Source organism: Stegostoma tigrinum, chromosome 10 (assembly GCF_030684315.1).
Source record: "Stegostoma tigrinum isolate sSteTig4 chromosome 10, sSteTig4.hap1, whole genome shotgun sequence".
NCBI classification, from domain to species: domain Eukaryota; kingdom Metazoa; phylum Chordata; class Chondrichthyes; order Orectolobiformes; family Stegostomatidae; genus Stegostoma; species Stegostoma tigrinum.
The window spans coordinates 85,144,461-85,159,350 of record NC_081363.1 but is presented as its reverse complement, the minus strand read 5'-3'; the positions used below and the strand labels follow the sequence as shown (position 1 = coordinate 85,159,350).

At 44.4% G+C, this 14,890-nt stretch overlaps 1 protein-coding gene across 3 annotated transcripts in view; it reads left to right on the top strand.

Moving 5' to 3' along the window:
- The window catches only part of znf106a (zinc finger protein 106a), an 80,510-nt gene that overhangs the window by 25,567 nt on the left and 40,053 nt on the right, over window positions 1-14,890 (top strand). For all 3 annotated transcript variants that reach the window (XM_059649335.1, XM_059649333.1, XM_059649334.1), the window contains 2 exons: window positions 3,034-3,234; window positions 12,179-14,362. In XM_059649335.1, the coding sequence (XP_059505318.1) occupies window positions 3,034-3,234; window positions 12,179-14,362 (2,385 nt within the window). The remainder of the gene's footprint in view (window positions 1-3,033; window positions 3,235-12,178; window positions 14,363-14,890) is intronic.

The following is a 14,890-nucleotide window of genomic DNA, read 5'->3' as shown; positions in this document are numbered from 1 at the left end:
TCTTTCCCTAACCCAAGGGTCAGTTGTGAGGGCCTTCACTGAGATCAGATGGTGCCACACAGAGCAGCAATTAAGCTTGGGTCTTTCTGGTCTATAGCATGCTTAGCTAGAATAATACGTATTGAGGTATGAAGGGAGCTGAAGTCAGAGTGCTCATGGAAATAGAATTCAAGGTGAGTTCAGCAGTGAAGGGAGCTGCCATAATGAACTTGGCTTTTCTAGGAAAACATCTCTCAATTTTGGAGGGAGTATATCACCACGGATGTAGAATTGGCTCATGAGCAGGAAATTAAAAGCGGAGATAAAGGGTTCTTTTTCAGTTTGCTGACCTATAACCAGTGGTGTTCCACAGTGGTCAGTGCTTGGACCGCAACAATTTACAGTATATATTAACGACTTAGAGGAAGGAAGTGAATGTACTGCAGCCAAATTTGCAGATGAGACAAAAATAGGTGGTATGGCAGATTGCGAAATGGATACAAACAGTTGACAGAGAAATATTCATAGTCATACAGCATGGAAACAGACCTTTAGGTCCAATTGTGCCACGCTGACCAGGCATCACAATCTGACCTTATCCCATTTATCAGCATTTGGCCCATACTCCTCTCAAACCTTCCTATTCATATACCCATCCAGGTGCTTTTTAAATGTTGTAATTGGACCAGCCTCTGCCACTTGCTCTGGCAGCTCATTCCACGTGTGTGCTGCACACCCCGCAGGTGACCCCCTCACCCTAATGCTATGCTCCCTCGTTGTGGATTCTCCCACCCTAGGAAAAAGACCATGGCTATTCACCTTATTCATGCCCCTCATGATTTTATAAACCTCCATAAGATCATCCCTCAGCCTCTGATGCTCCATGGAGAAAAGCCCCAGGCTGTTCAGTCTCTCCCTATAACTGAAGCCCTCCAGTCCCAGAAACATCCTTGTAAATCTTTTCTGCACCCTGTCAGGTTTAACAGCATCCTTCTTACAGATGAGCGACGAGAGTTGGCCTCCCCAATGTCCTATAAGGCCGCAACATGCCATCCTAATTCTTGTATTAATGTTCTGACCAATGAAGGTGTACCAAATGTTTTCTTCACCACCATGTGTACCTGCAGTTTCACTTTCAAGGAACTATACACCTCAACCCCTAACTCTCTCTAGTCAGAAAAATTTCCCAGTGCCCTACCATTAACCGTATAAGTCCTGCCCTGTTTTGCCTTGCCAACATGCAATGGTTAAGCAAGCAAAGGGGGAAAATGTTGGCGAATGGAGTATCATGTAGGAAAATGTGAAATTGTTCATTTTGGAAGGGCAAAACAAAAGAACAATATTATTCAAATGGAGAAAAACTGCAGAAAGCTGTAGCACAAAGGGACTTGGGGGAACTTGTGGATGAAACATGGAAAGCTAGCATGCAGGTAATCAGAAAGGCTGATGAATTGTTGGCTCTTTTTCAAGGGGGTTGGAGTATAAGAACGGGGGAGTCACTGGAAATGTACAAGGTTCTTGTGAGACCACATCTGGAACACTGCATAGTTTGAGTTCCCATACTTAAGGAAAGAGGCATTTTAAGGAAGGTTCACAAGAATGAACCATAGTAAAGAGGGTATAGAGCTGGATGAGCACAGCAGGCCACGCAAGGTCAGAGGAGAATGAAAGCTGATGTTTCGTGTCTGGACCCTTCTGAAGAAGGGTCCAGACCCGAAACGTCAGCTTTCATACTCCTCTGAAACTGCTTGGCCTGCTGTGTTCATCTACACCTTGTTATCTCAGATTCTCCAGCATGGGCAGTTCTACGATCTCAGAGTATAGAGGGATTGTCTTTTAAACAAAGGTTAAACAGGTTGGGACTCTACACTTTGAATTCTTAAGGAACTTGGCAGTGTAAATGCTAAGAGGATATTTCCCTCAAGGGAGAGTCTAGGAATAAAGGAGCACCAGATTAAGACTCCAATGAGTAGGAATTTATTCCCTGGAGAGGATTGTGAATATGTGGAATTCCTTGCCACAGAGAGCTGTGGGGCCAGAGTCCTTGTGTCGATTTAAGGCTGAGATAGATTCCTGATCATTAGAGGAATCAAGGGTTACGGGTAAAATGCAGGAAAGCAGACTTGAGGATTGTCAGATCAGCTGTGATCCCATTGCATGGTGGAGGAGGCTCAAGGGGTGGAATGCCCTACTCTTGTCCCTATTTCCGATGGTTTCTTCTAGGTCTGGCACAGGAGGGAGAAGTAAGGCAGTGAGGGACGTAGCACAGATGACCGGGGCGACAGGTGGGAAAACTGGAGTAGAGCGATAAAACTAGCTGTGTGATATGGAAGCATTTAGATTTTCCTACTCATCTGACCTGGCGGTCGCAAACCCCAAGCACAGCGTCCTTGGTGTAGGGATATAATTTCTCCCGAAGGCAGCAAAAGCGTGCTGTTCTTAGGAAGGAAACACAGAGGGTGTAGCAGATGTGGACAACAACTGTCATGCTTGGTATCAAGTCGCACCAGCAAAAGAAAGTGAGTCCTTTGGTGTCTCCAAATAAAGCAGTGTTCCATACAGCACATCCTTGCAGCTGTCATAACGCATGCCCTCTCAGGATTCCAGGCATCTCTGCTAAGCTGGGCAGGCTGTAGTTACAGGCCTACCATTGGTGGCAGCTCCCTGGGGTTAGAATTAGCCGTGGCACAATTAAATAAGGAAACTGTTGCTAGGGCTGCCTCTCAGCAGCTGACCCGATGTTATCTGCCAGGACTGCCTCCCAAGCACGTGCTTGAAGATCTGGGTGACTTTCACTCTTCCAGTTCTCAGTCGGGGGAGTGCAGTGACCTCGGTGCAGGGGAAGGCAGCAGAGGCACAGCCTGCTGCTGCTATTGAAAAGAAATGTTAAGTTAAAGGAGCCGGGGGATGGTGAAACCAACCCCCTGATCCCCTGCACCCCTTTCCCCCCGCCTCCAAGAACCTGCACCCCTCCACCCCACGCTGTAAGACTCCAGCTTGTTCCGTGATGCCTGTTGGTACAGTTCAGTCTCCACCGTTTCCCTCTTTCGACAGGGACTGCAAACACGAATGCCGAATCTGCAAGGTAACTGTGGTGGGCCTCTCGGCCTACGCCAAGCACATTTCCAGCCAGCTCCATAAAGAGAAAGTGGATGCCCAGGAGAGGGAAGAGAACCAGAGAGATGATGGCAAAGATGAGGAATATTTCGATAAGGAGCTTGTTCAACTGATCCAGCAGCGAAAGGAAGAAAAAGGGTAAGCCGGCTGGAAAAAAAAATCTAAGGGTAAATAGCTTAGGATGGGATTGCCAATTGGAAAGGGGTCTTGGTGACTGGTATTAAGTTGCAGGGAAAGAAGTGGCTGACTGTTCAACCTCTTTTGGGATTCCTGAGACTATTTTCAGGACTGTTACTAAGTGAATTTTGGTAAATAATCTGATGTTGCTTTCATTGTTGCGTATGTACTGATGCAGCAATAATTCGGGGGCTGGCTTTGTCGGACCAGATGTGTAGCAGACTGTCCTCACTTGCCAATGGTTACGATTAATGCAACGAAGATATAATCAATGTAACAAGCTGCCAGTTAAAGTGAAGACTTGTGGCCATGCATTCAGCAATGCTGCCATTCGCTTTGGCTTAGTCTTGTTCCACTGCAGTGGGAGTGTTCCTTTTTAAACAGTGCTTTAAATGTCATGGCTGGGCCCACTGATGGTTCAACGTTACAACTTGACCCGAGGAAAGCTTTAGAAATGTCTCCTGTATGCTTTCTTTAAATTGTTTACTAAAATGTTACAAGCAACAATCACTAGAAGCAAGAGGCCAAAACAGAATGGCAGCACTCCTGCTGACAGCATAATCTTACTGAGACTAGGGAAATTGGATCCTGGTCATAGTACATTCTCGGAAGGCACAGTCCAAATTCGGCTCATCAGTTCAGGGCTCTGGCAGAGGCCGAAACCTTGAAAATTTTATTTCAGTACGTCTTGAATATTCGAAATTTCACTCTGGATGACAATGGTAGGTAGTCTTCCTCAAAAAAAAATCAGTTTTTGGGACTTCGGTCAAGGAGCGGAGTCAGACCATTTGACCCCTCCAGACCTTTGTCATTTAGTAATATTGTGGCTAACGTGATTGTAGCCTTTACTCCACATTCCCACATACTTCTTTCACTAGCCCTCCCCCCCCCCCCCCCCCCAACTTGCCAAGACCACCTCTCCCTTAAATAGGTAGAGTACCCTATAGAGTAGTGATGAGTGGCATTTCTAAGCTTCATCTCTATTGAAATGAGACAATGTGCTGTTGTTGTCAGCAAACCAAGATTCGTGTTCATCAAGTGAAAGTCTAAAGGGGGATACCAGGGTACAGCGTCAATGTGTGGAGCTTGTATGAGGAAAGCCTATTGCTGGTGATTTCATATTGTTAATAGAAATTCAGTCCTTTGTGGAGGAGGGTACATGTGTTTTTACAAAGAATGTCGTTTCTGTATTTCATCAGGGAATTTACATTATTTAATGCAGCTGATATAAGCTACTTTGACTTACCTAGTAGCATGGGTCAGTCTGATCATTCAGATAGGGAGTTCACAAGGTAAGCCAGTACACTTGTAAGAATTCAGCAGAGGGTTTTGTTGGTACAGGTCAATGGACGTATCGTTGTATGTCTAGCTATTCTTTTGTGAAGGTTATCTACAGTTTTAGGGTAATCTGAAGCAAAGAAAATAACTAGATTAAGAACAGGAACAACATGGAATTATGCAGCACAGTTAGTGTAATAAAATGTGTCCTACGTGCTTCACAGTGTAAAATTTTGTTTAATAATACATCTGAGCCACAAGGTATCCATACAGGTTATCAAAAGTTTAGTAAAAGGATCACTTTCAAGGCAGAGGGAATGGTGGAGTGGCTGAAGGATGGAATTTCAGAGCTTTAAGACATGGTTAGCTGAAGGCAGCCCACTATGGTTGAACAATGAAGATGTAGGATATGTGAGAACCCAAGAGAGAGCATGTGAGAGGTTAGAGGTGAGGAGAGATAAGGAATTTGACAGTGAGGATGAATTTACAATGGAATTACTCCCAGAGTGAGCACAGAGGTGACAGGTAAGTGGGATTTATTGAGAGGATATGAGCAGCAGACTTTTGACTGATCGAGTTTATCAGGGAACAAACTGGGAAGTCATAGATTCATACAGCCCTTTGTGCCATTGAGTCTGCCCTGAGACATCATAACCACTAAAAGTGCACTAATCCTAATTTCCTGCACTTGTCCCATATCCTTGAATGTTGTGATATTTGGGCTACTCTGAATCTCCTGTCCCTTACTCTAAAACTGTGTCCCCTCATAATTGACCCTTCCACCAAGGGGAACAGCTGCAGCTGCTGTCTATTCACCTTGTCCATAGCCCTCATAATCCTTTACACCTCAATCATGTCCCTCCAAGTCTTCTCTGCTCTAAAGAAAACAATCCAAGCCTGTCCAGCCTCTTTCACTTAATAGCTCAATTTCTCCATCCCACGCAACATCCTGGTGAACTAGTTCTGTACCCGCTTTGGTGTTATCACATCCTTCTTGTAGTGAGGTGACCAGACCTGGATAGCGTACTCCAGCTGTAGCTTGACCAGTGCTGTGTACAACTCCAACATCACCTCCCTGCTGTTCTACTTTATGTCACGACCAATGACAGCAAGTATCCCGTAAGTTGTCTTAGCTATTCCATTCACATACCCTGCCGAATTCAGGCATCTGTGATTAATTACCACAACATCCCTTTGTTCTTCTAAGCTGCCCATTAACCTGCTATTCATTTAATATTCCCTCATCTTATTACTTATTCCAAAGTTCAACACCTTGAGCTTATCAGGGTTAAATCCATATACCACTGGTCTCCCCATCTAATCAACCCATCTATATCTTATTGTAACATACAACTCTCTTCTTCACTATTAACCACTCTACAATCTTGGTGTCATCTGCAGATTTATTTACCAATCTCCCCACATTTTCATCTATATCATTCATGCATATGACAACAACGGTTCCAGTACTGATCCTTGTGGTTCAGCGCTGGTTACCAGCCTCCAGTAACTCAAACAACCTTGTACTACTAATCTATTACTAAGCCAGTTTCCAATCCATCTCACCAAATTTCCCTCAATTCTAACAGAGGTAGTAAGAACTGCAGAATCTGAGATAACACCGTGTGAAGCTGGATGAACACAGGCCGAGGAGCAGGAAAGTTTGACGTGTCAGGTCGGGACCATTCTTCAGAAATGGCATCCTTAGAAAAGGTTTTGCAGCGGGGTTAAAATTGTTACAAAGATAATAGGAGCTGCTGATGCTGGAGAATCTGAAGAAGGTACCAGCTTCACACCGTGTTATCTCTTTCCCTCGATTCTATGTGCTTTAACCAGACAAGAGGACGTTGGTGTTGTCAAAACTGGAGGTAACAAAGGCATGGAGGCGGATTTTGAGAGCAGATGAACTGCCACGTTTATGATTTGGAGATGCCGGTGTTGGACAGGAATAAACATGGTCAGAAGTCATACGACATATGTTATCGTCCAGCAGGTTTTTGTTTGAAATCACAAGCTTGTGTTGCGCTGCTCCTTTGTCACTTCGCCTGTCAAAAGAGCAGCGCTCCGAAAGATTGCTATTTCAAATAAACCTGATGTTATGTGACCTTTGTCACATTTAACTCATGCTTTTCCTGCATTTTTTTTGTTCCAGCTATTTACAAGTTTCTGAATGTTATTAACGTCTCTTTATCTAATTATTAAGTGTTATTTTTAAACTAGCAGGCAGAGTTTCTGACTCAAACGAAAGCAAAATGTTGTGGGTGCTAGAGTGCTGGAGAAACTCAGTCAATCTGGCATCATTTGGTTCAAGTCTCTTCAGAAGGAGTTGTCACAAGAAAGTATCATTGGACTCTTAGAATAATTCTGTTTCTTTCTCCATGGATGCTGCCTGACCTGAGTTTATCCAGTACTTTCTGTTTTTACATTAGAGTTTCTAACTCTTCAGGACCATCTTTGGTGGAGACATCATTATTAGCAGCAGATTCACAAGGTTCCATCCAGGCAGTCAACTTTTCCTGTCAAATCTTAGTTTCGCAGACTTGCTACGCTTTCCCGAGACCATTGGCGATTTAACACTTTATTTTCAGCTGCTTCCCATGGCTCCACACTAATATTCCCTCTAATTTTATTGCTCAGTATGTGGCCTCAACTTCTAAAATTGGAAGTCAATGTGTCAGCAAACGGAACCTTAGACTCACAGCTTAGAGGGAATGTTGATCCACATCTTCAGAGGGCAAATGAGGAATGATGAGCAGTAACAGGACCAGTGACTAGGTCATGGTTTAACTTGGGCTGCATTGTGGCTGACACCACTGCTAAGTGGAGTAATGCGAACAAGATTCGAGAGTAACTTCTTAAACTACGCCCCCGCCCCCACATGCACGCACGCACACAGCAAAGCACCGTGTTTTGCAAATCCATGTAAATGATAAAATGCAGATATACTTGGGAGAAGCCCTTGTGTGCAGCTTTTCAAGTGACTGACTGTTTTTGGAATTTTATGCAGATGTTTTTCCCTGTATTTTAATTGCATGTGACTGTTATTTTTCCAGCTCTGACTTTTTTTTAACAAGGCTGTACCTTTTATCATTTGTTAAGCCAATCACAGCAAATTTGATTAGGCTCTAATCCAGTTGAGTTTTCTGGGCGAATCCTGAAATGGTGCATCAACTACTTTTACTCAACAGGAATGGCTGATGTCAAGGGTACAACAAACAGTGTGTGCACAGATGGATCAAGGTGGCAATCTGAAATGGCAGTGTCCTATCTCCTGCCTTAAATTAAGCCTCTACAATGGATAGTTAAGTAATTGTTTTTAATATCCTGAATCAATATCTTTGCATTCAGTGAACTATCTGTAGGGAAGTGCATGTTATCAGCAATTGGTGGCTCTGCCACCCTGCTATGTCTAAGGATATCAATCGACCTGCATCTCTTACTGGACAACTTTACCATTAAAGAGAAAACGCCTGTAAATTTCTGTAAATCAGACTATTAATAAACACATGAGAAGGTGCCTATTTATCATGAGCTTTACTCATTAGAAAATATTTTCTAAGCATGGACATTGTGCAACAGTACAAATATTACAGTTTGTTCTTCCAACATTCCGCCTTCATGTGTAGTATTTTGTGCTGAAAATAACGTGTTATCCCCTCAAACCCAACTTGTACTGTTGCTTTTTTTAACTAATCTGAAGGAGGTCTAATTTTGTTACATCTCCTGTCGAGATCATTAAAGTCCTGCATAACTTCCCATTTGATCCAACGGAAGAAACCATTAGTCAAGATTTAGATTTTTAAACTTTTACTCAGTCAAACCAAAATAAATGCAAATGAATTGGCAAATTGTATTCTGTAGAAACTGTACAATTACACTTATAATAGAAATACAATAACAATAGATTAATCTGTCAAATTTATTAAGCAGTCTGTTGGCATATATGGCAATCATCTTAGCCAGAAAGTGTCTCAAACCTCTCTTCTTCCCAGGTAGAGTTTTGTTTACTTGGGTGGAAATTAGGTCTGCAATCCCATATGACAACAAATTTATTACTCCCACATTTCATAGAATGTCTGTCACAAGGTGCGTCTTTTGGGATTTTTCTCAACTCTGCTCTGAGAATCAACTGTTTTGGATGTGTTCCAGCTGTACGCAACTATCCACCTGGGCTGTTTTATAGCCAGTTTCTCTAACACTACCAAACTGTCCACTCTGTACTTAAAAACGTTAACTCTGAATCTTGCCTTGTCTGATATTTGGGTAAAATTTGACCATGCTTGCACTTCCGTAGGCAGTATGAACCACCATCTGGTTTCTTAGCCATCGTGCCAGGATTTCCCATTTTCAACTCCCTCTCTCAGAAACTGGGAGCTGTAGTTTCTGTTTCAGCAAGGGACTCTCCCAAAGATAAACACAATGTTTGAAACTGCAGTAAATGCTGACAACTGCTGAAAAACTGCAAATTACTTTCAGGCTTAGACAGGAACAACTATGCACACTGTCACGGTGTGCTTCACTGTGTTACACTTGTTACAGAATGATAACATTTTGAAAGAGATGGGCTTTCATAGTGACAGCAGAAAGACTGACAATACTTCATTTTTTTTCAAGTTTATACAGTAACAAGGAGATTAAAGACAACATAAGACCAAACATTAATTAAAGGGCAAATAATACGCAAATCATAATAATATAAAAGGTTAGGTTTTGCATTCAACAACACAACCAAAACACATCTTGTATGCTTTTACCCTACATCAAGCTTCTGGCAGAAATGTTGTAATAAAGGATAATTGGCTCTTTACAAGGATCACCCCTCTGTGCTACACTGAATCCAATCCCCTAGTGTCCTGTGACATGCATTCACCTCCACTTGTATTTTCCTGGAGCCAAAATACAACAACAGGGCACTTCAATGAATTTTTCTCTCTCTTGGGCCACAGTTGATGATTCAGAATTGCAGAGGAACCTTTTTGGACTCCTTTGTAAGGTTTTGTCAGAGTCACAGTCATACAGCACAAAACAGACCCTTTGATTTGCTGACCAAAACCCCAACTAAACTGTCCCATCTGTCTGCCTTCCAAACATGTCTTATTCATGAACTTATCCAGATGTCTTTTGAACGCTGTAACTGTACCCCAGTTTGTTCCACGGATGAACTACTCTGTGTATGGAAAAAAAAAATTGTCCCTCATGTCTGTTTTTAAATCTTTCTCCTCTCACCTTAAAAATATGCCCCCTAGTCTTGAAATTGCCAACCCTAGGGAAAGGGCCAAGAACAAACCTGCTGGAATAGCTCAGCAGGTCTGGCAGCATCTGTGGAGGAGAAAGAGTTAACGTTTTGGGTCCGGTGACCCTTCCTCAGAACTGGGGACGTAGAGGGATAAAGCTGAGGCCTTTGCTGAGTGCAGAGCGCTCAGCATCGGAGACCGGAAGGTTACCAGGGATGGTGAATACCTGACAGGAGGTGGGGGGGGGGGGAATAGAGTCAGAGGGGAGGGAAGAGAAGGAGAGGTAGGTTCCAGAGAGCCATGGGTACTTTTGAGTTGGTGCATCTTGTGGGCCTTGATGCCTGAAAGAAAAAGAGAAAGTTTTTTTGTTAGCACGATGAATGAGCCGGCGGATGAAGTGGAACTGCGGAGTGGTGCAACCCTGAGCCAGTGTGTTACGATGCTGTTGGAGAGAAAGGTTGAGAGTGCGCATGTGACGCCGCATGGCACTGAGGGTGGATCTGAGGATGCGGCGAGAGCTGCTGTCCGTGGAACGTTGAACATCATGGTGGTATCTGTGATCCTGGGAGGATTCAAAACATGAGGGATGAAACTTCAGTTGGCATCCACGTGGGGTGAGTCTGAGCCAGATGCAGTCACTGAGGAATGTGATATGGCTGTGGAAACGAGCTTTAGCAAATACCTGGTCAAAACAGCAGGAGTGACAGTGAAATTAAAGTTGGGCAAGAAGAGAGATTGGAACGGAAATCCCGTCGGAGAGAGGAGCAGAACCTCTTCAAGGTGGGCGTGCCTAGAAGAGATGTGGCAGTGAAGTAAATACTAAATGAAAACCAAAAGAACTGCGGATGCTGTAAATCAGGAACAAAAACAAAGTTGCTGGAAAAGCTCAGTAGGCCTGGCAGCATCTGTGGAGGAGAAAAACAGTGTTAATGTTTCGGGTCCAGTGACCCTTTCTCAGAACTCAGGGAAAGGGCCACCTGCCTTTCACCTTACCTATACCACTCATTATTCTATAAACCTCAATAAGATCACCCCTCAACCTCCTATGGTCCAGTGGGAAAAGTTCCAGCCTCTCCAGTTTCTCCTTAATTCAAACCCTCCATTCCCGGCAGCGTCCTGGTAAATCATCTTCTGAGTCCCCTCTAGCTTAATAATATGCTCCGTATAGCAAGGCAACGAAAACTGAACAGAGTACTCCAGAAGAGACCCCACCAACATCCTGTACAAGTCTCAACATGGTGTCGTCAACTCCTATATTCAAAAGGCCTGAGCAATAAAGGCCAGCGTGCTAAACTCCTCCTTTACAACCTTGTCTATATACAAACTCTGAAGCACTACGTACTTGAACCCCTAGGTCTCTCTGTTCTACAACACTAACGAGGGACCTAGTTTGATTGAAAAAGCCATGCCTGTGTTTGTTTTAACAAAATGCAATGTCTCGCATTTATTCAAATTAAATTCCACTAGTCAGGCTATTGACCCAATTGATCAAGATCTCTTTGTAACCTTAAAAATACTTCTTCACCCTCCACTACACCACCAGTTGTCAGTTCAAGTAAGACTTCTGTACATTGAGAAGTTACTTCTGGTGTCCACTAGTTTGAAAAGAATGACAAAGACTTTCCAGACAGATTTCCAACTCTTCTGCCTATGTCTTGTTAGTATCTGTGCTCTGTTCTGTGGGATACTATGAAAGGTATTAAAACTGGCACTCCATCGCAATGAATTCTTACTTGAGTAAAAGTAACTCATGGGTATTTCTCCAAACTGAGGTATTTATCAGGAATAAAAAGTACATGTTTCTTTCCACAATTCTCTGGTATGGTTTTGAGTTGAAGTTATAAAACATACTGAAATTTGCGAGATGATTGTTTCACGTCAATAGAGAAATAGTAAGTCGAGTGGAACATATGACCGTCAGAGGCTGAAGACTTAGATTTAAAAAAAGAAGGACTCTTGGTGCTTTAAAGAAAAGGGTGTAGAGTCAGGAAAGTGTGTTTGCAGAGCAAGTGCTAACTCTCACGTGGTCAGATGCAGGGAATTAGGGAACGGTGAACAGGAGGCAACAGTCAGGATGAAAGTCAAGGACAGGAAATCTAACTGAAGGTTAGAGTAGGTTTCAAGAGTTGACAATTGTTTTAACTTTTAGAGAATTTAGCACATGAAATGGTATACATTAATTATTGCTGAGCAGGAATTGTTATCATATTGGGGGGGGAAATTAGAGCAGTATTTGGAAAGGAAAAATGCAATGTGATCGAAAAAGGGCTGGAAGTGGCTGAGTAGATAGCTCCAGTTGAAGAGCGGGTGAAGGAATGACAGGCTTAATGGCCTGTCTGCACGTTCTAAGTGCTATAATTCTGTCTGACTGCTTCCACTTTCTATTCTTGTAGAAAAAATGATACTACTACACCGTGGAACAGAGCAACAGAAAATGATGACAGGCAGCACAGGAGGCCACGAGAAGATCGACAGGTGTACCCAGAACCCTTGAGCAAATATAATCCGTCACCATGGCATCATGAGAAAGGAGAGTGTAATTGGGACTGGGAGTCACGGGATTTTGGAAACTCCAGATCGAGCAGTTTTCAGTATTGCCAATGGAAGACCAATCCAGGGGCTCCTTCAAAGTGGCACCCATCAAGGGGAACTTATAATTGGCACTCGAATGGTTCAGGAGGTACGCCGCAGTGGTATTCCAAATACAACTGGCATTCCAATGGATCAGGTGGAGTGTCTGGCTGGCACCCCCAAAGCCAGACTGGACCATCCAACTGGAACACCAATGCCAGCAACAAAGGGGACAGTCCATCTCAGTACATGACCAGTCGTCCGAACCCGAGATTCCAGCCTTCCGTTTTAAAGAACAAGGGGAAATTGCACAAGCTGAATAAAAAAGAGACTAAAAGTACAAGAGACCGGCATGCCTGGGAGAAAACACAAAGCTGGAGGCGGGCAGCTGACGGCAGAGCAGCAGCATTGGCGCAGAGGGATTGTGGTGACAGGTGGAACCTGGGTGATTACACCTTCCAGGGCTACCATATGGATTTCACCAGAGACGATGTGCCAAGTGAAGGAATGCTGAGGTTTGACCAACAAGAGAACAATTTAAGCAAAGAAGATCAAAACGGGGGGAAATGCTTGAGCCCCTCAAGAGATAAGAGACATCGGTGGGCCCCTTATCGATCTCATAAATCTGCAGAGGTGCCTATGGCCGCCAGGGATCCCGGGACTAAGTGCAGAGGCAGCGACGATTCCAGGAAAGGTAGTGCATCACAAAAACTGACAGAGCTGGAGAAACAACATGAGGGCAACGCAGCGTCCGTCCTGGGGAAGACAAGTGGCGAACTGAGTGGCTGTAAGAGTTCTCCGAATCAGCGAGCAGGCACATCTGAGAATGGAATCCAAGTAATAGACTTCGAGGGCAGTCAGGTTCCTGCCGCAATTCGCACCAAATCGTTTCCTCCTCCTGAATTCACACCCTGTGCTTCAAGTTCGGATTCGAAAGAAAATAAATCTTCGTGTAGCACAGAGAGTGGGAAGTGCCTGAGCAAACCCGGTTTAGAAACACGGGGATGCTGTCTAGTCAGTAATGCCACACTACAGCCAAACAGCCCACTTAGGGCATCAGGAGCTCCACTTTCAACACAATCCAGCCTGACCCTGACCATACAACCTTCACTGGATGTGTCAAACAGTGCCGGTAAATACCAGGTGGACAGCAGTTTGAGCGAGGAGCTCAGGCGCGCCAGAGAAGCTTTGAGGTGCAGCCAGACTGAGGCAATGAAGCACAGCCAGCGGGAAGCTTGTACGGAGTCCGCGGAGAGTAACTGGAAAAATAGCAGCGCTAAAACGGCTTGCACGTCACCCCCAGCAGCAGCTACTACAGATCCAATCAAGCCAGAAGCACAGTTGGGCGGCGAAGAAATTAGTGAAGAGGACTTTACCAACATCTCAGAAGAAATAAAGCAAACTATTTGTGTAGACTCTGCCAGCATTTGTTCAGGTCAGGAGGAACCAAGTTCCAATCCATTGAAGCAGGACATGGCTACGTTATACTCTCAGACCGGTGATGGTGAGAATTGTGAACTTTCAGCTGCAAAAAGAGCATGTAAGGCCACCTCAGCTGCAGGAACCAGTGTTCGCTCACCTACTACTTTATCCTTTGCAGTGATTGAAACCAAAAGTGATAATGAGATTCAAAGCATTACTGCGTACGGCAAGACCGGGGATAATTGTTCTTCTGACTCGGAGCTGCAGAATGGAGGGTCTCAAAACTCCAACCATCTCCTCTCGGAGCTCAACAAACTCGGGCTTCCCACCTCCCTACAGAGAGATCTGACCCGCCACATCAACGCAAAGTCAAGGCCCGGGACTCACGTCCCTGAACCCAACCTCAACATTGCCCGCAGAATTCGCAGCATCGGGAGCCAAAGAAAGAGTGAATCAGAAAAGGAATCAGGCTTAAAACCAACGTTGCGCCAGCTGTTGAACGTGTCGCGGCGCCACGTCAACTGGGATCAAGTCATTCAGCAGGTTGCAAAGAAGAAGCAGGAGCTTGGCAAGGGCTTGCCGAGGTTAGTACGGAGAAAATTTGTTTTCTTCTCCCCCTGTTTAGTTCTCGTAATATGTCTGGTCTTTCAGTAACTCATGATCCTATCTTGACCCCATGCACTGTGATGTAGCTGGGCCATTGAGTCAGGTCGTGCTTATCCACTCCTTGGCAATTATGTGAACGCAGGTGCCCTGAAAGGCATTGAAAGTCGTGTCCTCTTGTAAACTCCCAGGTCGGGGTCGCTGGTGACTCAAATATCATTTTACTGAAGACCATTCACACAAGCGGGGTGTGAATGAGTTCTGCTCCTTGATTCCCTGAGTGCAGTGAGATGCTCATAGGGATGAGCTCGACCTCACAATCAAGTTAACCAATCTAGAATCTGGGAGCTCATTGCTTTGAGTAAAGGGGTGCTCAAGGGAGAATTGGGTGGAGATGAAATGGTTCCTGAGCGACAGGAACCTGGAGGGGCTCTGACACGACATGGGAATTGATTTGGAGGAGGTGGGTTCTCTAGTAAAAGCTTAACAACGCTCAGCAATCATTTGAA